Below are 21,996 nucleotides of genomic sequence, written 5' to 3'. Positions count from 1 at the left end.
CTATTTGCTGTGTGTTTCCACAAGATGGGGCTATAGCATCAGACGTGTGGCCCTCACAGTTTAAAATATAAATGTCTTGAACTGATACAGTGGCAGGTAATTACAAGGAAAGTTTTCCCCTTTGTTTTGATGTCTTCCAGTCAGACTTTCGACAGCACCACAGTACTGAAACTGCTGTTGTTAAGGTTTTTAACAACATCCACTTAAACACAGAGGGTGGCAGAATTTCAGTCTTAGTATTACTGGATCTCAGTGCTGCATTCGACACGGTCGACCATGACATACTACTAGACAGACTAAAAATCTGGGTGGGACTCTCTGGCACAGCACTAAACTGGTTTGAATCCTACTTGAAGGACTGAGAATACTTTGTGTCTGTAGCTAATTACACATCAAAGCGGACTAAAATGACATGGTGTTTCCAGAGGTTCAATTCTGGGGCCTCTTCTGTTCAACATCTACATGCTTCCACTGGCTCAGATTATGGAAAGAAACAAAGTATGTTATCATAATTATGCAGTCGTCTGGGACGAGTCTCCCATCTGTCCCCAGAGTCAGAACTAAACATGGAGAAGCAGCGTTCAAGTTTTCTGCTCCACATACAGTATCTGGAACAAACTCTCAAAAAGCTGCAGGTCTGCTGAGACCCTCAGCTGCTTCAAATCAAGATTGAAGACTTTTTTTGTTTGCTGCTGCCTTTACTTGAACCTGATTCAAGTATGTTGATCAATTTCCTGTATTTCTGCATTTTACTAGTATATTTTATTTCTTAAACTGCACTGCAACTTTTATTCAAATTTTTTTTTTTAGCTTCTTTAATGTTTTGATGACTGTTTTTAATGTTTCAATCAATGTTCTTAATTGTTTTTACATTTCCTTTTCTTTTGCCTTATGTTTTGATGCTTTTAATGGTTTTATGTGAAGCACTTTGAATTGCCTTGTTGTTGAAATGTGCTATACAAATAAACTTGCCTTGCCTTTGGTTTTACTTTCATCTGTTTGATTATTTGTGCAAGTCTGCCCTGGTATATTCTTCATTTTACGGGGATATCTGCTCTTCTGATAATTTTTCGTTTCACATTAAACCGCTCCCTTGAGGCTCAGCTTTTCCACAAAATTGCTGGCTCCACTTTGAGCGAAATCAACCAGAGCCAAACCTTTCTGACAGTTTGAGTGCTGAGGACGAGTCAGTGCCTGGAGAATTATGAGAGTGGATTAAGTTGTGGGCAGGAGTTCAACAGTAAACAGCTGTGCCATGTTTTTGTGTGTGATACGGTAACTTTCAATGTCGCCCAGTATGACACCATGGTGTTTGTTTTCTCATTAGATTTTCTTACACTGTTTCTCATGTCATGGAGCCTGATTGTCTTTTTAACTGTGTGGTTTTTATCAAGGAAATTAAAATAGTGCTGTGAAGGAGGGCTCACTGGTAAATGACTAGTTAGAGGCTGAAATTTCTTTACAGTTAGGATGCTTTGACTAACAACCACTTAAGAAACCTGCTCTGACTTGACTACACTCGAAAGTATTTCTGAACGTTTAAGAGCCCGAGTGACTCAAGAGGCAGATAGATTTGCTGGAGGCTTTTCCCTCATTCCAGACAGTTAAAGTACTTGTCATTTTAACAGCTTAATTTATCTGTGTCTTGATTTATAAGAATTGATTTATAACGTTTGCTATTTAGTGGCAGAAATTACAATATCGATTACATAAAAGTAAGAGAATAATGGTTCATGAATGGCAACTGGATGCAGCAGCAACAGATACTGCCAGGGAAAGAATGAAAAGATTAAAATATGTTGCTTTTTTTTCTGCATTTTTCACACACATAATGGCAGAATATTTTTTTTAAAACTTCACTTTTCTGCACTGTTTGAGGCTGGAGGATACACAAATTATTTTTGTTATTACTCAGTTTCTTTTAGTCTTGCTGGATTTAAATGTTGATTTTTTTTTTAATAGCTTTAAAATACGAGACATATTGTATCATATACAGTATTTAGTGTTGGAGACCAACATTATGTCGATTTTTGAAGATATTTAGCCCACTTAAAAGTAAACATAAACAAAGAGTAAAAAGTTCTTTAAATGTACTTAAGTACAACTCAGGTAAAAACCTAAAATAACATAAAGATATCCAACAAAAGCCCTCGTGTACAAAGATGTCACTGAGTGGCACTAACGGTAAATGCCCTCAGGTTTTTCTGCCTCTTCGTCTCAGTTTTTAAAAAAAAATTTTTTAATTGAATTGCTCAACTTGGAAACAGAACAAATAAATCAAATACATGAGCTCAGTGAAGCTTTTGAACATGTTTGACAGCTGTTGCTGTGTAGCAGCTTGTCAGAGTTATAACGAGAAGGGTCTGGGTTGTGATCATCAAAGAACAAGACCGAACAAGAAAAGTCAACTTTACTTTCACTTTTATAAAGAGCTAGAGTCACATTTTCAACACAATTTTTTCTTAGATTCCTCAAATATATAAAGGTCCATTTATTGTCATTTGCTTATTTGTCATCCAATAATTTTGGTCAAAGTCGTCTGTCTCAGTATCTCAATTTACATGACAAGATTTCTTATTACTGAATGCAAATTAAATGTAGTACCATTAAATGCCACAAAGTCCCAGATGAATGATCACGCAACCTGGTATCACAGCAAAGCTTGAAATTGACATGCCCACGCAATACAGCAAAACGTGAGAGCCACGCTTGTAAATATGTAGGCATGAGAGTTACACGTTTTCCTGTAGTGGACAAGCGTGTCTATTTATGCTTTGCCCGTGATACTGGGTTAGAGAATGATAATGTTATCGATACTGATTGCCATTTGTCACCCTCCCTCGGTTAGAAATTTCTGATTGAATTTCCTGCTGTATGGCCAACAATTAGTAAAGTCCTCAATGTCGACATTATTTTGACCTGCATGCCTTTCTAAAATGACTGAATATTTTTGGCCGACAGCAGGTTTTTATCCAAAATACAAACTGTGGCTCGATTGCCACCACTCTACATCTGCAGATGCACAGAAAACAATATAAAAGAAAAGTAACACTTTTTGACTGTATTAATGCAATGGTGGGAAATATTTGCATCATTGAATCAAGTAAAAATAGAAATACCATAAGATAAAAATACTCAATTACATGCAAAAACCCATGTGTAAAATAAAAGTATAGACATATTAGATGGGTTAACATGTAAGCAGTACATTCATGTTGTAGACATGTGAGGTGGATCTTATTTTCAACAGTTTCTTATAGTCTGTAACAATGCATCAAACTTTAATAAAGTCAACACATTATTTTTGAACATGAAATCTTCATCTGAAAAATAACCATACCCATCACATAACTGTATTGGAGTTAAGAGTTTATTTTCATTACATACATCTCACTGAAATACCAAATATTAGGCAGTATAAAATGGAAAGATATTGTGGAAATTTAAGTAAAATATAAGTACCCCTTAACTGTACTGACAATAAGTGCATTAATTGAGTAAAACAAAACATTGAGAATATGATACAACCCTTGAAAGCACCAGTTGTAGAAAACACAATACACCGATAACTGGAGGAGAGATTAATTTTATTCGACATCTCAGTAAAGTCTTTTCTGCTTGTTCTGTTTCATTTGCCTCTGAAGTCTCTTCAGGTCTCCCTTCACTTTAAGATGAGCACAAATGGGCTTCCTCAAGTGCTTTACGTACAGCCTGTGGATCCACAAAGAAAGAGCAATACATTTTAGTTTTACACAACAGCACAAATATAATGCATGCTTATGTAAACTTAAGGTGGTATCTGAAACTTTCTGACACCTGAAACCTATTCTTGGTGGAACAGTTTATTTTTGTGTCATTGCTACTGTAGATCTTTCATACTGTATATATACTGAATGCTTGATCATAGGAAAGAATTGTTATGTTGAAACTCCAAAATTACTTTAAAGCTTTGGCTCATTGTTGAGTCTCACCACTTACTTTAGTGCAGGGATGTCACAGGGACCGCTGCCTTCCTGCACATCCCATTTTTGAACTTTCAGTAGCATTTGTCTGGAGATTTCCCTCTTTGTTGTGATGCAGCATCTTGGGATGCCAGCTGTAATATGAAAACAAAATCAAGTGTAAGAATGATGAAAAGAAAATATAAAATAGCATAATATTGTAACTGACAAAAAAATATGTACTGGAATTTGTAATAGAGTAAATAGTGTCTCCATCAGTGCTTTCCATTATTTATAATTGTTTTCAAAGCAGCACAATACAAGCTTAGGAAAACAAGAAACCTGAACTGAGTTTAACAGATTTGTATTGCGCAATAGTGACTACAGAGCACACAAGAGTCAGTTGAAATTTGATGTGATGAAACAGGTTTTTGTCTGAATAATTTTAGTCTGTAAAATTAAAAAGCAGCTGGATAACATGAATAAACTGCTGCAGGTATCTTCATCCTGTGCTTTTCATACAACACATGACTGGTTAAACTTTTGAAGGCAAAATGAAATATCAGCAACTGTTTGCATCAGTTATATTTGTATTTCTTGGTACCACACACACACACACACACACACAAAAGATGAGGTCAACACACCTCAGCATTTTACCCTCCAAAAACAATAAAAAAAAATATGAATTTACACTCATTCAAGAGGATGTAAATTATTTATAATCAGATGAAACTGATTTAGCAAAAGTGCCTTCATAGTTTTAACATATGTAACAATGTATATGTCATTAAGAGTGGGGTCCTTACCTTCAGTGGAGGTGATGGCCAAAGCACACAGACAGACAATCACAAAGATACCTTTCAGATCCATGACGGCAGAGCAAGTGGAGGGAGGAAATCAGTCCCTGCTGTTTAAATACACACACACGCACACGCGCACACGCACACACGCACACACGCGCACACACACACACACACACACACACACACACACACACACACACACACACACACACACACACACACACACACACACACACACACACGTGCACCCAGATACAAGTGTTGAAAGTGTGTGAACATGAACCAGTAAGCATCTCTCTGAACATGAGATGTTGCTGAAAATAATGAAAGGTTTAAAGAAAAAGTGATGATGTATTAAAGTAAAAGTATGTATTAAAATAAACGTCACTTTCACTTAGAACTCCGACTCCCATTTTAAACTGATAGTTCTGGATAAACATGTGGTACAAATATGTTCTATTCAGACAGGCTCCAACCTGTTTAACAGCCATTCTTTTACTGGATCTTATTTGACTGATGGAAGCTTAAAATGACAACCGCCACACCCACAGTCAGGAAAGCTTGGATCCAGGTGACCCTCTAATAGTTAAAGTCAAATTGAAACATAAACAAGGTCAAATTTGAGCTTAACTGAAGTGATGCAAGACATTAAGGGAGCAATAAGATGTACGCCACCTACATTTAAAGCCTGGAAACAGATTAGTGTGTGTGTGGCTAGTGCAAGGCTCTGTAATAATGTTTAGATGTTGAAAAGGAATTGATTTTTGTTGTTAATGTAACCCAGGTAATGTTCAGGAGCAGTGACGAGGATGAACCGTACCTGAGCACACAGGTGTCAGAAATCATCACCAGAGGTCCGTTCATACAGAGGGAAGGGAATCCATTTGACCCACAACCATTCTCAATTGTGGCGAACCCTGATGTTCCTAATGTTGGGCCGAACAGCTCTACACGTCCGCCTCAGAGACCTAGTTATGAGCTGCAGTCAGACATTCCCATTGATAGCCGAGATAGTAGAACTCCAGAACATGTTGTTATTGACATCCCAGAATCTGAAGTGATACGTATACAGATAATGTCACAACAGAGCCTGTAGTTGAGGATACTGACAGTGGAGCACCAGAGTTTGAGTCAATAGGTTTGAGACGTTCTGGTAGGGAAAGGCGGCAACCCCGCAAATTAATTCATGATGAGTTAGACATGACAAGAAAAGCTTTTTTTTTTTTTTTTTTTTTTTTTTTTTTTTTAAGGGATTCATCAAGTGACGACGAGCTGCTTCGTCTGCTATCCCGTCTGGATCTTCAGCGCTGCTCGTGGATGCTGCACCGTGTCAAGGGGCGGTAGGAACAAATTCCGAAAAACTTAAAGGATCCAATTTTATTTGCACTTTATTTTCTGAGTTTTTTTGGATTCAAACAAACAACCGAAAATCCGTTGGAAGACACTAATGGTGAAGTGTTGAACGAGACCTACTTTGATTGACAACTGTAAAGGACTAAAAGAGACTATTAAGATCTAACAACTGAATTATTTTGGGTTTAACAGAGTTCACAGGTTTATATCTGATTTGAGAGGGACATTATTTGTCATAATATGCAATTCCATGATTCTATATCCAATTTTGTTACATGGTGATTTAAGGTTAAGTGGAATTCATTTTTTTTGTTAAGATCTGAAGTTGGGTTAATGTGAGATTTAAAGGTATTGTTCAAGTGAGATGGTTTAATTAATTCTGTAAATAAATACCCTCATTAAGACTTGAATCATTGGTTGTGTGTGCTTTGTGGGCTCGAGGTCTCATTGCTCTCACATAGAGTTGCTACCACCAATCTCCTTACCGAACCTAGTAATTGAAATTAAGTGAACTGTAACCAAGATAATCTGAAAAATCTTGGCCTGAACTGTTAAAGAACCTCAGATACTGATATTACATAGATAGTAGGGCCAGGGTTAGCATCATAGATAACCTTTAAAAAATGTCCCCTCGGGGATTAATAAAGTAACTACCTAACCTAACCTCGTAAAAGATTACGTGCTACAACACCAAGGGTTACATTAAGAAAAATCGGAGTTGTAGTTTGTAGTGATGATCACTGAATTTAAGTTCCTGAATCAGCAAACATCTGCTCTGCATGTGTGCCATGAGTAAAAAAGGAAAAAGAAAAACACGTGCCTATTCTAGCTGAGTAGAAAACAATTACCATTAAGGGAAAATTAAATCTGCCATTTGAAAAAATTTATCTTGGAGCTAAAGTTAATTGTGTTACATGTTCCTTCCATTATGTATACCCGCTTTATCCTGAACAGGGTCACGGGGGTGGGGGGGGTGGGGGGGGGGGGGGTGGAGCCTATCCCAGCTCACATTGGGCGAAGGCAGGGTACACCCCGGACAGATTGCCAGTCCGTCACAGGGCCAACACATAGAGACAGACGGAAACAAAGACCATTCACGCTCTCGTTCACACCTAAGGGCAATTTGTAGAACCACCAATTAACTTGAGGTGCATGTTTTTGGATGGTGGGACGAATCCGGAGTACCCGGAGAGAACCCACGCAGGTACAGGGAGAACATGGAAACTCCACACAGAAAGGTCCAGGCCCAGATTCAAACCCGGAACCTTTTCGCTGTGAGGCGAAAATGCTAACCACTGCAACACTGTGGTTAGCATATCAACACATGTTGAGCAATTTAACAGAGCGTGCAAGAGCACAATATACTCATTGAAAAAAAATTCACCATGTTCCCTTGGTGGATTTTTTCTGATCCCATAAATGACAAACTGACTAATTGGGTGTTTCTTTCAAAACTGGGAATGTTTGTGATACGGTAGCTGTAAAACCGACAAATGAAAACAGTCTTTATCACAATATGTTTACTTTTAGCTTTTGAACATGCAACGCTTCACACCTGATCCCACACAAAGTCTTAGAATAACAAGACTTTGTGATTTCTGTTCTTTTGTGTTCCTCCAGTCAGGGGAGTGTGACAAAGACGTCACACTGTAGTTTGAAATTGTCTGACAATGTTTTTTTAAAGCACATTAAATCTGGTTGGTTTAGTCTTTTAAAATAAGCTGCAGTGAATATTATATACATATTATGTATGCAGCTTATCACATATAGTGATATACGTGAAAAGGGAATAACCAAAGTCAATAAGACACAACGTCTGGGAATTATAAGCATGCGTGATAAATTTTGTGCCCGTCCAATGCAAGCAGATTTTGAGACATTTTACAAGATGACTGAAAGATTTGACCTGCTGGAGGCACAAGAGGAAGGTTCTGAGGGATCACCAAAGTCATCAAGATTCACCCTTTAGGAACCTTGAATGTTTGTACAAAAGTCAGTTGCAATCCACCAGGTAGTTATTGAGATATTTTAGTCTGGACCAGAGAGGTTGACTGACCAACCAACTGACCGATCACTGCCTCACTGTATTTCCTCTATTTTGTTTCATTTCATAATGTGTGATATTTTTCTTTGCATTTTGCAGAAATTATTGTGGGTGATTTTTGTTAAAGATTTATAGGAGTCAGACAGAACGTGATGATAATATATAGTAATTGACTTTAAATGGTTAGTCAGACTATTTCTGGTCAATAATTGTAAGTGGAAAAAAGATTTGAATACACGATGTGATTATGCAGCCTGGTACTGTGCCCAAGTGTGTAATACAACACCCAGAATATACTGTGTCAATGTGACAGTTGGCCTTACCCGAGCGTAAAAAGTAGATGCGTAGATGCATGACCCAGATCATCAATGTCATGTGACTGAAGTCATTTGAAAGCGTAGAGAAGTGCTAAACTCCATGTGGGAGGTGGTCCGGATAAAACACCAGGCAGAACAGGGATTACGATGTGGGAGATTTCTTTCAAAAGCCTTATGTTAAACCTGTCCAAGTAGTTTTTGTTGCCTGAACCAAAACACCTGGTCTTATTTTCACAAATGTAGCCATGTTTTAAATTCTTAAACCTAACATGGTTTTTCATGCCTACAGGTAAGGCAAAAAAAAAAAAAAAGCCCATTCTCATTCCCAGGTGTCAAAAACTGTTGTTTTGTCACCGCTGTCGGTTTCTGTGGTGGAGTCTAAGACGTACGCACAAGGTACCTTCTATGTTATGCACTGTGAAGAGGCAAGCTGAAAAAGGTAATGCGACGCAGTATAAAAGCAGAGAAGTCCACATCGGAGGTTGGATCCATGATGAAGCAAAAGCTAAAGTATATGTCTTTTATCCAAAAACATGCACCCTCAGGTCAGGTTACCTGGCGCCGCGCTAGTGGCAGCCTGCTGCAGCAGCTCCCCCCTGAGAGCCCCCCCCTGCTGTAGTGAAGAAATTTCCCCTCGGGGATTAATAAAGTGAATAAAATCAAAAATCAAAATTTTAAGGAACCAAAACCATAATGCTTTCCGAACAAAGCCCGCGCCCGGTTTTTGGTATGTAAATGCTAAGCACCATGCGTGTCCATATGAGACAGACGAGGGGCACGGCACCTGAAGGAAAGCGGCACCTTGTGCACCCGTGTTATACAAGGATAGCTTTCAAAAACATCAGTATTTGACACCCTGGAAATGAGAATATGTTGTGAGAAACCGTGACACTGACACCCTGTGGTGGACTGGGTGGACTGACACCCTGTGGTGGACTGGCACCCTGTGGTGGACTGGGTGGACTGGCACCCTGTGGTGGACTGGGTGGACTGGCACCCTGTGGTGGACTGGGTGGACTGGCACCCTGTGGTGGACTGGCGGGTGTATTACACGCTTTGATGTAATACCGGGTTGGATCACGTTTATATTCGTTCACAGTTTGCACCACCTCTGTGACCGGACCCAACATGATCCACAAACAAACATTTAAAGAGTGATAGAGTGCAATGACGGATTTTTTCTTTTTTTTTTTAAATAAAAAGTAACACAAGATGGTTGAGTAAGATTTACAACAAATTACTGAAAGATGGAGAACAAAATTGTTTATGAGCAATCAAGCTTAACCACATAACTGTTGGAATCTGGGAGGTTCTGCTTGTTTCCAGCTGGATCTGGACCACAGGAAGACAAACTGTCATCACGCACAGGTCTGGCAGCAACATCAGCTGTCAGTCATCACACACAAAATAATATGATAATTACAGTTTGCTGTTTGTCTTCTGCACAAATTGGGCATGTTGTTACACACCAGTGGAAGATGTGTACTTGAAGGGGAAAGGTAAACTGACTCCAAATCAGCCCTGCAGGTACCACTGTTACTTGTGCATCAACTGATGTGTGTGCTGGTCTGACTGTGTGATATCTCGGGTGTCAGAGGTGATTAAAAACCACATTCTTTCCACTCTGGCACACATGCAGATAACGATCAAGTGTCAACAGTGAATCATCAGCTAAATGTGTCATTAACTTGAACCTGGGAATCTCAAGAACAAACAACAGAAGCCGGTTTGGCGGTGAGACATTCTGTATTCTCTTATTTTCAATATATAATATTTCTACTACACAAGAAGTTACTGCTCAAGCATCGTCATTCGTCTGTTTTACATCGATATCAGTAGCAACTTAATCTTCAATCTCTGACTTATGTGCAGTGTTTTCCGCTATAAGTCTAATTTTATTTATTTATAACTAATCGGAGCTTTGAGGTGCCCCTTCGGAGAGAATGGAGTTTGTTTACAGTATGTGCATTAGTATATACATTTTTGAAGGGGGAACAAACTGTTTTAATACACATTACTATGATTCTTTTTTCCCCTCAGAATTAGTAATCAGTAAACAAGTGGAAGAGAAACAGAATTAGCACAGCAGGAGAGGTTAAGTTTGACTTGGCTGTTTTGTTTTTCGGCTAAGAGTTCAGATCTTGAGGCCTATACTGGAACAAGGATGGCCTTCATTTGTGTTGCCGCTCCAAGCCCGAGGAGGAGCAGCCAGCGGGACCTCCGCACACGTACTAGTACTCATTCTGTCCTCTGGTGGCCGCATGCAGCAGACGCAGCAGCAGCTCTGTGGATGAGCTCCTGTGTGCTGGATCTGCGGCCTCCGGCTCCCCGAGGCAGTCAGAGTTCACCACACAGCTCTCTGAATATGGAGGAGAGGAAAGGCACTTCATTCACATTGTGATCACGGATTGAGTTCACACCACATTGCACCTGTTAACTCCCAGAAATATAACAAACTGTCAGACCGGACCGTACCCGAGTTGCAGCACAGTCCTGAAGCAGCGCAGCGTCCTCCCTCTGATCCGCAGGGTCTCCCTCCTGCCTGACAGGGGGTGAGCAGGTAGTTCTCCTCCAGACAGTGAGCCGTTTCCGGGGAGCCCATGAGGCAGCCGAGGCCCTCCCCGCAGCAGATACCGGGGCCGAAGCAGCGGCCCCTGTCCCCGGGGCCGCAAGACATGCACTTGCGGGAGAAACGGATTCATTTAAGCGTTAATCAGACGTAATATACATATTTTTTTGGAAGATGGAACATAATGCATACTTTTTTTATTTTTATATATTTTAAAAAAAGAAAAGAAAAGCATATTGCAAGAATTCTGGAAAAGCGTTTATATTCAGAAGATACTTTCACTCTTTCCTCTCAGATTCAAACTACTCTGTGATCGGTGTAAGCGTGAAAACCGTATTTAGCTCACTGATCTCTAAATATTTCTGTTGTGATGACTTTGCTTCTACACCTGAAAATGTGAAAATTATTTGAAAACATGCGGTTTTAAATTATAAACTACAATACAGCAACTGATTATGTACACACACACACACACGTTTTTCTAAATATGTAAATCCAATGTTATGCCTTTTTCTGAAAAGAAATGCCCATTTGCTGGTTTTATTTTTTGGAAACTTTGTTATAAACGACTTACATCAAGGTCCTTATACTTTTTGTTCAAAATGTAAAGCCATTTCACTTAATTTGACAAAAAAAATTATAAGCACCATAAAATAAGTACATATTGCCAATGGTTCCAAAACACAAAAAGGCAAATGGCTGTTGATATTCTCATCTCAATCCAAACCACAAAACCAATCATAGTTCATCTGATCTCACAACATTCACCCAGGCTACACTTCACTCATATTTCAAAGCCGCTTCAAATGAATTCATAGTTACAATTTATACATTCCTTATTCGCAAGGTTGAATTAGGCTACTTGATACGGGAGGCTGAAAACGGCGTGGAAATGTTTTGAATCCAAGACTTCCGAAAGGAAAACTTAAAACAATAAAAAAAAAAAATATAAAAAAAAAAAAAAAATCTAAAAGAAGTCATGACACCCTGAGCAGAAAGGGTGACGTCCTCACCTGTCTGATCCCAGTCTCGGGCAGCGCTCGTTTCCCTCCTCGGGGGCAGTTCTGGATGTAGCAGGCGGAGGAGAGGGCGAGGAGTCCGAGGACGCACAGGGGGAACGAGGAGTGAGGCATTGCTGCTGGTTCGGAGCGGGCGTCTGGTATGTCCTCCGCCGGTGTGACTGATGTCGCCGGTCATTCCTCATTTATAAGCAGATGGACACGATTTGGACAAAGCGTTCGATTTCTGACGTCAGTGTCGTACACCGTTATGCTCCGCGCGCTAACGCACGCACGCGCGGCCCGAAGGTCACCCGGCGTATGCGCGCAGCGCGTGCGCGAGAGGTCGCGGCAGATGTGGTTCTGCATCGGATCCGTGCCATCTAACAAATCAGGAAAACAGCAGCGGCAGCGAGAGATGCCTGTTCTGTATTCAGCGCTGCGCCGCGCGCATTTCTAATAACTTTTCAGAAGTTCAGCCTCCGCGGCGGATGACACACACACACACACACAAAAAAAAGGCACATGAACAACTAATTGGGAGTTTATGAACAATAATTACCGCAATAAGCGCGATGATGAAGAACATTTGAGGGTGATCATGCTCAGTTTAGCCGTCATGTTAATTCATCACTGCACCGCAGACATTTCTGACTTTTTGTGGCATGAAGACAGCTGCGGTGGCATCACGACAACCTCCAGGTCGCACAAATTATCCTCCTGACGTAACCTACAACTGATAATGAGCAAAACAAGTTTAGCATTTCAAATAAACATATTTCCAGGTGATCATTCTGTTCGGGAGAGGGGGGGGGGGGGCTTGTTGCATGCTCAGGGTTGTGTTGCTGCGATTAGTTGTTGTGATGCTGATTAACAGGTTAAATGAAAAAATGCAAAACTGAGCATCAAACGTGGCAGGTACCAGTGTCAGGGAGTTCTTTCATTTGCATCACGGCTTTCAAGCGTGATCCCTCAATATATGTATAAAATGTGATCATGTTAGGCATTACTGTACCCCTGCACAATATGAAATAAAAAGTTGTATAAACATTACTGTTAAATGTTCACACTCGTAGTTACAGGGAACTCCTGATACCTGCGATATATCTTTAAAATCGACAAAAAAAAACGAAGTCAAGTAGCCGAAATTGAAGCCGTTGTCCTGATTTCACATACAGAACAACTGATTATGGTCTTTGCTCTTACTGAGCGGATACAGGATCATGACCTTGGTTAAGCTTAATGTTGTCAGGGAAACCAACACACAAATGGTGCAGTTTGTGAGCGTGAACCCAATGCATAGCGTTTGCCGGCCTGTCATCTCTTTAACCCTTTTGTGTGCGATGACTGCTGCCCCTGAAGGTAATTAAGGTGAAAGTGTTAAGGAGGTTAAAAAAAAAAAAAAAAAAAAAAAAAAAAAATAGGTGGGCAAGGATGCTCCGAAGGAGTTTCGCTTCTGTTGTGAAAAAAAAAAGCACATTTATTTCTTACTGTAATGCTTCTCCATAAACATGAGCAATAAACACGTTAAATAAGTAAAAAGAACATGATGAGTTCACCTTCTTAAGGCAACCGAACAAAGCGAGGGTCGGGACAGGGCGAACGTGACATCAGGAGCTCAGGTTTTATTTTTTAATTTAATCACAATGACCACGCAGCCTTGGGTCGCACCTGTTACTACTTAAAATTCTTGTGGGTTCTTGCTCTCAGCGCTGCTCTCGCTTGCTGCTGTCCCCCAACATTTTCTTTGCGCATTGTCAAAGTATGTACGCATCCGGCATCAGTACAAAGAGCGCAGAACCGAACCAAGGCCTCAACTACACTTGAGTGCTAGATGAAAAGGCTAAAGGAAGGCGGGGGGGGGGGGGGGGGAGAACTGGAGTTTTCAATGTATGTATTTTTGCACTGTATTAGTAAAAGTCTTTGCTTTCAGCGATAACCCTTCTTCAGCTGCGGACATTACGGAGGCCCGCGTGATCTGATTTTGTGACGTCGTGGGTCCAAGAAAATTTCAAGAAGTATAATTCAGTCAGACTTGAGGTACCTTTAATGCATTAAAGAAAAAATGATACAAAAAAAAAAAAGAGGAATGAGGGATGATTAATATCACAGGAACGTTTGGAAAGAATTTACCTCCACAGCAGTTTTACGACAATCTGACCTTCTGCCATCTGTCAGTGATGCACACGTATGACATGACTGCGCGGGGTAGAGCTTTGGCAGGTTGGACACAAGATGCGATTGGATGTTGACGTGGTGGCAGAGTCGAGTGGTTTTGCTTCTCTCTGCAGGCAGCCGCGGCAGAGCAGGTGACCGCAAGGTAGTCGGTAGATTGATGCTGCTGATGCGAAGTAAACCGAGACCGAGCGGGAACACGCAGAGCAGGTCTCCTCACCTGGCAAGCAAAGGTGAGGGTGAAGAAAACATAAAAGATTGACCAAAATCAATTGGAAATACTCATCCAGAGTTATACGGCGATTCATTTATTTTTGTGGTGCGTTTTAGCAGTTTTTTTTTTTTTTTTTTTTTTTTTTTGTTGCATTCATGGTGTAAATGAAGTTTTTGGTTTCTTGCATTTCCCAGAATGCCTAAATAATTTACCCACCTTTCCACTGATGTTTGTGACTGGTGGAGAAGCGATAATAACGGTCTATTAACAGAAACAAATACAGCCTGAGCTGAATGATGGTCTACTTAGGTCTTTAGTAGTAGTGTAAAAAATTACCACGCAAATTTTTTTTAAGCCTCGTGAAGTTTACAGTCCCGGTCAGAAAAGTTGGCACAGCTGAATTTTATTTCCAGGACTGTAATCTCTATTTTGTTAAAAGAAAGTGCAGCAGAGGTAGCGAATCCTCAGAACTTAGACCGTTTATGAAGATGGACACCATGACGCTACTGGGAAATAGAAATATTTTTGGCTTCCCTTTTGAACGATGGAAGGAAGTGGTGACACGTCGTCAATCTAAACGGCGTCTATGATTCAGACCAAAACGCAGCTCTGCATTAAAAAAAAAAAACATGCAAAGAGCTGAACTTGTTGCGCTTACATTTTTCCAACTTAGACGCCAGCTTTACACTTCAACACTACCTTAAAATATTTGTGCTTTAAGACGTTTTTTTTGTATTTTATCAAAATAACTCATTCAACTATTCAGCACACAGATGACCAGCAGGGACTTGGGTTATCCTGCAGAAGTAATCTGTGGATCTTTTTATGGAAGCTTAGATACTTCAGGATCACCCTTTGAATGCATTTCTGACTGCCATGAATCAAAAGTGACCACAGCTGACGTCCTTCTCAGAAGCCAGTCACAAACCCTTTAAAAAGTCACCTTCCTGGGAGTTATGCATTTTGAAATGGACACTATTTTGAGTGCAATACTGCCTCAAGTACTTTAAAAGGGGACAGATCCTACCTGTGGACACGCTTGGAAAGCCTAAAGTCTGGCACTGCTGGGTGGTGTTCTGTGGTTCAGAGTCGGGAGTACCACGCCTCTGCTGCGACAAGTTTGAAGTGAAGGAGGGTCGGCCCTGCAGGGCGGAGAAGAGGGCCTCATCCAGACTCGCTGACAAACGCTGCTCATGAGAGCTGCAGCTGGAGACTGGCAATGTATGAAGGAGCAAACAGCAGAGAAGTCAGCGGGAGGGAACAGAAAAAAAAAAATGTTTCAGACCTTGTTCTCACAGAACATGTTTTACTCACCAGAAACTGCTTCATTTCGTGGTCTTTTTGTTCGAGGTGGTGGCTGCTCCTCAGCTGTCAACACTTCTGGTGATTCTGTGGATATTTCACTCCGCTCTCGTTTCTTTCTTCCGTCCAAGTCTGATTTACTGTCTGTACTGAGAGGCTTGGTGTTAAATGTGTGATTCCCATGATATGATGAAGGACCTAATCCAGTATCTTCCATTTGCACAGTTCTGTTTGTGTTATATTGAATAGCAGCGCTGTTCATTGAGCATCTAGTGAGGCAGGGAGAGTTCTGGGACTGCCCATGTTGCTTGGAATCTATAAGTCTTGAGGCCCGCGGATTTTCTCCCTGGTCTTGTCTCCCCAACACCCCGTCCCTCCTCGGCATCCCTTTCTGCAGGAGCAACTGGTCAATGCGGCTTTTCAGTTGGGGGTTGGGAAGAGGCTGGGAGCCTGAAGTGAACGGGACGCCGGTGAAGGGGTCGTTTGGGGCTCGACCCCACGTGGCTTCCCTCTTCCGATACTCGTCCAGAGTGGCGTGGTCCACCGACACACCACTGGGCAGCAGCATCGGCAGCATCATCACCTCCTGTGTTATCGGGTCAAGGAATTCTTCTGGGATGGAGAAACTGCCAGTCAAACAGAGAGCAGGCACCCGTTTACTTTTATTGAATTATTTTACAATCCATTTTTTTTGACAATACCAATTTAAGAAGGAAGGAGGCCGAGACAAGAAAACAACAGGTTGGTAAATAGCTCAAAAACATGTGACTTTACAAAACCAGAAATCAAGGACTTCAATCGATGCTTCATGAGTGCCGTACGTACCTCGAAGGTGTTGGTTCTGGTTGTGTGGTTTGTCTGACTGCAGGAGTGAAGAACGCAGGTCGTGGCAGCTGTCTTTCATTGGCCTTGTGGACTTCTTTAATCCTCTCCACCTCCTCTGCGGTGCAGCAGCGGGACGGTTGCCCCCACACAACCAAAGTCTTCAGCCCCAGGCAAGACGCGGCACCGCCGTAAGGCACAGTCACGCGGAGCTGCGTCACAGCGCCGAGCGAGAACGCACCTCGGCTCCACAGCTCCTCTTGCCGACAGTTGGCCGGTTGCGGAGGAGGCGGTGAGGGGAACGGGGCCCGCGGACGAAGGTTTGAACGCGTGAAACAGACTTGGGTATCTTCGCTAAGTTCGCAACGAGCTACCAGTTTAAACTCTGGCTCGGGATTGCCGGATTCAGTGTTTGGCTGACACTTGAACGCGTGGCCTCTTTGTTGAGGCTGACCCGGAGCCTCTCCTCCCCACCGTCGGGCCTGACGGCTCCACTGGTGGCCATTGCTCTGCCGAGGTTCACCGTCACGCTTTCGAGGAGTTTCTCTGTTCTGTTCATTGCGGTTCTTCACCTGCATTTGATCCTTTTGCCGAGCCGGGTCGTGGCCGGTGGAAGGTGCCGGGTCACAGCTGGTGCTGATCTCCAGTTTCTTGCAAGCCTGTCCTCGGTCCATGCCCCAGGGCCAGAGCGCCACATCCACCCTGCACAGCTCCACCTGGAAGCCAAACGTCAACGTCACCTGAGACAAACGGAGTAAAAACGTGATTAGTTATCGTGATTAATGTATTAATAATAAACTTCCAAGATTCTATATGACACAAAGCTTTGAACAGTTTTAGATCCAAAGTATTTATCGGATTTACTACTCGAATACGAACCCTCCAGACCTCTGAGGTCATTTGCTTTTGGACTACTGGCTGTTCCCAAAGTAAATATTAAACACTGTGAAGCTGGCTTCAGCTTCTATGCTGCTAGAATCTGAAACGAGAAGAGCTGAGAGTTGAGATCACGCTGACCTGTTTCTCTTGTATTTATTTTGTATTGTCTGGAGGAATGAAAGCGGCTATACAAATACATTTTGCCCTTTATTGCCAACAAGAGCCACAATGTTGTGCTTTAAGACTGCAATGCCTTTAATCTTCCAGTCATTTTCAGTAAAGATGACATTGAGTGTAGCTCAGTCTTTGTGAAAAAGGATAATCAGGAGCTTTCAGGCTACTGGTACATATCACTGAATGGAAAATATGCCGATTGCTTTCTGGCAGAGATGACAAGAGCATATCATGTCTGTGTGATAAATATGAAGCTACAGACACGAGAGCAGTGTCGGTCTTCTTATTCTAGAGAGTTCTTTGAACTCTTGGCAAAAACAAAAACAAAAACAAAACAAAAAAAAGCCCCTCTACTAAAACAAAACAGCGTCACCTTACCTGTACAGGTGGACGTAGGAAGTACTCAAGCTTGAAGCCCCGCCTCCGGAGAGCAGGGTCAGCTGACAGAAGGTTTGTGACATCATAGCCATCTGCACACAGCTGCAGATGACAAATAAATAAGTATTTATGGGCTTTAGTAAGAGCTTGATAATAAACACTGTAAGAGAGGGGATACGGCATATTGTTTTTAATAATTATTTTATTAATTATTTTGGTTCGTTGATAGCAGACATGAAAACATCCAAAATGTCAGTGTACATGGCTGTAAAACCTCACATGAAAGTTGATAATATAAAAGTTAAAAATAAGGCAGGGGGAGGTAAAAGTACATCATTTTCTTGAGGGAGTGACAGTACATCTTTTATCCCCTAACCGCTATGATCAGATTACAAAACGGCAATAAAAAGAACATAACAAGGACATTTGTGATTCAGTCTCCCACACACCACTTTGTCCTCTGCTTCATTATTTTCACATCGCTGTCCTCCATCTTGTGCTTTTCTGCGTCCGTGTACACCGTTTCTCGCTGCTCATTTCGAAACAAGGTGAATGGTACCTTGATACAAAACCACCCAAGTGTGGAAGTGAAGGTTTAAACTTGTTTTACGCCAGCGGTAATTGTTTTAGTAATTACCCGCGCCCTGCGTGTTTCAGCAGTTTTGCTCTATAACTATAAAAAAAAAAAAAATGTTGGGAAAGCCAAGAACACGCCAAACAGAAAACCGGCTTGAGGAAGGAACAGTTAAATCGAGAGGTGAATGAAATGCGTCGCACCTTGTTACAATGAGCTGTTGTTTGAAAGTGCGGCAGACAGAGATTCACGACCATGTTCTCCAACCTGCGAAGACATGAACTGATTTCAGAGATATGCACGTTCCCTTGCGTCGCTTATGCCGAGATCATATTCAAGGCAAAGGCAAGAGAATACAGCTGTTCAGCACCGACGCGGTCAAAACATGTTTACCGTCTTTGCTACTGCAGCTCAAAAGACCTCCTAACAAAACGACCTTCAACAGACTGGCTGACCAAGTCACCTCCGATTTACAATGTTCAGCGGTGACTTCAGGAGGGTACGGACACACTTTGTTACCTTGTGGGAAGTAATTATAGTGATTAAAAAAAAAAAGGGAACATGGTGACCTCCAAGCATGTTTGACAGCTGCAGAGTTAATTCAACAAACAGATCATCCACAAAAAAAAGCCACCAAGGTTAGTTCTGGAAAAACTGCCTCCTCCATCGATTCGTCAATCAGCATTAAATTAACGACGTTGCAGATAAATAATGAACCAGTTTAGTAAAATGACAAACATTCGCTTAAATTGTAAGTATTCACCTCCCATCATTGTAAACTGAAAATGTTTGGGTTTGGCACTCTTGTGAAACTTTGGCTGAAATTGTGATGGGTGTGGGTTTTTTTTTTTTTTAATGTGGCTTTAATCAAACATTAGATATGACTCATATCATCATTTCTCATTATAATAATTAAAACTGAGAACAAACAGTTGACTGATTACTAGCTGACGGTCAGCCTGATCATTTTCATGGTAAAGCAGGGTTTTTTTTTTAAATGGTGATAATTTGCTGCCGTCCTTTGTTCACTTTTGATAACCACGTAAGTATCTGAGAGTTTTAAACTTTTAAAACGAGACAAATCAACCCGACTGCATCACCTTGATCCCGAGGAAGTTGTGATGACAAACTTTCTCTATTTTCTGACGTGTTTTGCACAAGATAATTAATTGATTGAGGAGGACAATAACTGTCAGATTAAAACACTCTTAAAGTTGAAGGCTCCGGGTAAACAACAAGTTACAAACATTAACACGAGTGTTTTCTTTTCCAGAGCTAAGAGGTAGCGATCAGTTGTATTCCTGTAGCTACAGACTGACAGTGTTAATATTACCTTTACGGTCTAAGAGCATTTTAAAAAGCTTACCTTGCTTGGTCATTGACACGCTTGCCAGCTTTGACTCTTTATTTTGCTCCTCTGACCAATTTTGGAAAGTTGCTAACGAGCTAGCTTCTTCTTCTTCTTCTTCTTCTTCTTCTTCTTCTTCTTCTTCTTCTTCTTCTTCTTCTTCTATGATTTGATTTTTGCGGATCGCAACCAATTTGAAGAGGTGCATACCGCCACCTACCGTACCGGAGTGTGTAGGTTCAGCGTGATCGTTTCATAACTTTTTTTAAATTATGATAATAATAATAATAATAATAATAATAAAAACAAATTAAAAAAACCAATAGTGCCCTGCAGCAGTCACGGCATTCTTCATTGGTTGCAAGAATTCCCTCTAAACTCCATCTCCGTCCCAATTGACACATTTTCTCCTTCAAAATGTTCCTGTCTGTATTGTATCTACTACAATTTAGGACAACATGTCCACATCTTAAGCAACATTACCAATAGTGCACTTATCTGAGGCGATTTTTGCCATTAAATACAGAGTTGAGTTTAGTCCTATGTATGACCGAATAGCCTTGAGAATATGACCTCCTACTTGCCTGTGAAAGCCTTCATATTTATGGATTTCTGAATGTTCTAGAAATGTCTTCCTTTGATGTCAATGTCCCACTTCTTCTGCCATAAATTCCGTACTCCCTCTCTTATCAATGATTTAGCATCCTCCTTTCCAAAAGGAACATTCAATATCTCCTCTTCTTTTAGTTTTAGTTCTCTCTTTGCAGTCATATCTGCTCTCTAATTGCCCTCCACACCTATATGAGCAGGAACCAAGCAAAAATGAACATTTATTCCAAGTCTTTGAAGTCTCAACATTATCGGAGCTATTTCCATCAATAAATCCTCTCTTATTGTTTGTTTTGACTTCAAGCTGTTTAAAGCTGCAGCAGAATCGGAACATGTGACCGCTGATCTCAGGCCTGACCTCTTCTGCTCATTGTAGTCCAAAGATTATTGCAACGATTTCAGCTGTTAAAACAGACAATCTGTCATTAATTCGTTTGCACATGATTAAATTCTGGTATGAATACCACTGATCCATCAGTATAAACCGGCATATAGTTACAATAATTATTGTTTATATATTCTTGAGTCCGATATCCAATATCACTCAAATTTCTTTCCATTCATTTTCTCTTCTGTTCCACGAGTGTTAAATCCACATTGTGGACTGGTAATATCCAACGGGGAACATTTCTCCACATTACATTGGGCCCATACTCCAACCCATTTAGACCGTATTCTTTGGCCATTGTACTAATAGTCCAACCAAACCCTTTGCCTTTAAGTTGTGTTTATTCCCAACAATCACACAACAAATTTGATGCGGGAAGTTCCTCACCAGATCCCTTTAGCTTCACCCAAAATGCCAGAGCTAGTTTTGAATGTCTTAAACTTAATGACAATTCGTCAGCTTCTACCACTAATGCGTTGTTAGGGGTGGATTTAATTGCACCCATACTAAGTGTTAGATCTCTGAACTGAATTCTGTCTAATGTTTCTAATGTACTCTTGACTGCTGCTTCACTGATGATCCTTCACTGCCCTTTTTCTTTGTTACTTCTGCATGTGCTTAAAATGCAAGATGCACATCTCTGCTTTCCCTTACATTGCCCTGCAGTGTGTCCCGTTCTTTGACACTTAAATCATCTCAAAGGAGCTGGAATAAACATCTAAGGAAGTCGAGAAGGGACACCCTGCATATTTATAATTTCAAATTAGTCGACGCCCAACAGATGCAACAAGTGTTATATAAGCAAGAATAGCCTCAATCGAATTACTTGTCCGTTGATATTTATGTTTTCCGTATCACAGTACAGCTAAAATGTCTCCAACAAGCACATTTAATGTTTGGATTATTTGTATTTATATTTTACATTGCAGCTCATCCTTATGAGAAGCAAACACGCAGCCTGCAGCATTTCAAGAACGCCTCAGTCAGATGCATGGTGTTAAGAGGGAAGAACCCAGGCTTCTTTTGTTTGAGGGTTCTTACTGTTTACTCACTATTATACTTTTCAGGGATATAAATTCAGTGTGTATTATATTTATTCTATAGC

The 21,996-nt window shown here is 41.0% G+C and overlaps 3 protein-coding genes across 8 annotated transcripts; all 3 read right to left on the bottom strand.

The window, feature by feature from the left end:
- Positions 1 to 3,570: 3,570 nt before the first annotated feature.
- ccl27a (chemokine (C-C motif) ligand 27a) lies at positions 3,571 to 4,820 on the bottom strand. Its single transcript, XM_069138408.1, has 3 exons — positions 4,751 to 4,820; positions 3,979 to 4,096; positions 3,571 to 3,711 (listed from the first exon to the last, which is right to left on the bottom strand). Exons 1-3 carry the CDS (start codon positions 4,812 to 4,814, stop codon positions 3,600 to 3,602), a joined length of 294 nt encoding a protein of 97 aa, XP_068994509.1. The 5' UTR covers positions 4,815 to 4,820; the 3' UTR covers positions 3,571 to 3,599.
- A 4,891-nt stretch (positions 4,821 to 9,711) lies between these two features.
- Positions 9,712 to 12,679, bottom strand: avp (arginine vasopressin). Its single transcript, XM_069178477.1, has 4 exons — positions 12,591 to 12,679; positions 12,044 to 12,229; positions 10,937 to 11,141; positions 9,712 to 10,820 (listed from the first exon to the last, which is right to left on the bottom strand). The coding sequence occupies exons 2-4, from the start codon at positions 12,161 to 12,163 to the stop codon at positions 10,693 to 10,695; spliced, it is 453 nt and encodes a 150-aa protein (XP_069034578.1). The 5' UTR covers positions 12,164 to 12,229; positions 12,591 to 12,679; the 3' UTR covers positions 9,712 to 10,692.
- A 1-nt stretch (position 12,680) lies between these two features.
- On the bottom strand, positions 12,681 to 20,024 carry ubox5 (U-box domain containing 5). Of its 6 annotated transcripts, none has more exons than XM_069178473.1 (9): positions 19,913 to 20,024; positions 18,940 to 19,065; positions 18,750 to 18,813; positions 17,973 to 18,074; positions 16,545 to 17,281; positions 15,732 to 16,345; positions 15,445 to 15,630; positions 14,162 to 14,423; positions 12,681 to 12,764 (listed from the first exon to the last, which is right to left on the bottom strand). In XM_069178473.1, the coding sequence occupies exons 3-8, from the start codon at positions 18,801 to 18,803 to the stop codon at positions 14,203 to 14,205; spliced, it is 1,914 nt and encodes a 637-aa protein (XP_069034574.1). In that variant the 5' UTR covers positions 18,804 to 18,813; positions 18,940 to 19,065; positions 19,913 to 20,024; the 3' UTR covers positions 12,681 to 12,764; positions 14,162 to 14,202. The 6 variants fall into 6 exon arrangements, with proteins under 6 accessions (XP_069034574.1, XP_069034576.1, XP_069034575.1 ...); XM_069178475.1 differs by having other exon boundaries at positions 12,691 to 12,764; positions 14,190 to 14,423; XM_069178474.1 differs by lacking the exon at positions 12,681 to 12,764 and adding an exon at positions 13,450 to 14,072 and having other exon boundaries at positions 14,190 to 14,423.
- Positions 20,025 to 21,996: the final 1,972 nt, after the last annotated feature.

Source organism: Embiotoca jacksoni, unplaced genomic scaffold, assembly GCF_022577435.1.
Source record: "Embiotoca jacksoni isolate LCO1_2020_lvr unplaced genomic scaffold, fEmbJac1.0.p SCAF_8, whole genome shotgun sequence".
Lineage (NCBI taxonomy): Eukaryota > Metazoa > Chordata > Actinopteri > Embiotocidae > Embiotoca > Embiotoca jacksoni.
Note: the sequence above shows the minus strand (reverse complement) of the source record. Positions and strands in the feature narration are given on the sequence as shown.

Excerpts from the sequence above, each read along its gene's own strand:
- ccl27a (XM_069138408.1), bottom strand. The coding sequence starts at position 4,814 with ATGGATCTGAAAGGTATCTTTGTGATTGTCTGTCTGTGTGCTTTGGCC. Across the intron at positions 4,097-4,750 it reads GGCCATCACCTCCACTGAAG|CTGGCATCCCAAGATGCTGC; the intron begins GTAAGGACCCCA and ends TTCATATTACAG. Across the intron at positions 3,712-3,978 it reads TGTGACATCCCTGCACTAAA|GCTGTACGTAAAGCACTTGA; the intron begins GTAAGTGGTGAG and ends GTGGATCCACAG.
- avp (XM_069178477.1), bottom strand. The coding sequence starts at position 12,163 with ATGCCTCACTCCTCGTTCCCCCTGTGCGTCCTCGGACTCCTCGCCCTC. Across the intron at positions 11,142-12,043 it reads CCGAGACTGGGATCAGACAG|TGCATGTCTTGCGGCCCCGG; the intron begins GTGAGGACGTCA and ends TTCTCCCGCAAG. Across the intron at positions 10,821-10,936 it reads AGGACTGTGCTGCAACTCGG|AGAGCTGTGTGGTGAACTCT; the intron begins GTACGGTCCGGT and ends CTCCATATTCAG.
- ubox5 (XM_069178473.1), bottom strand. The coding sequence starts at position 18,803 with ATGGTCGTGAATCTCTGTCTGCCGCACTTTCAAACAACAGCTCATTGT. Across the intron at positions 17,282-17,972 it reads TCCTACGTCCACCTGTACAG|GTGACGTTGACGTTTGGCTT; the intron begins GTAAGGTGACGC and ends CGTTTGTCTCAG. Across the intron at positions 16,346-16,544 it reads CCAGAACCAACACCTTCGAG|TTTCTCCATCCCAGAAGAAT; the intron begins GTACGTACGGCA and ends TTTGACTGGCAG.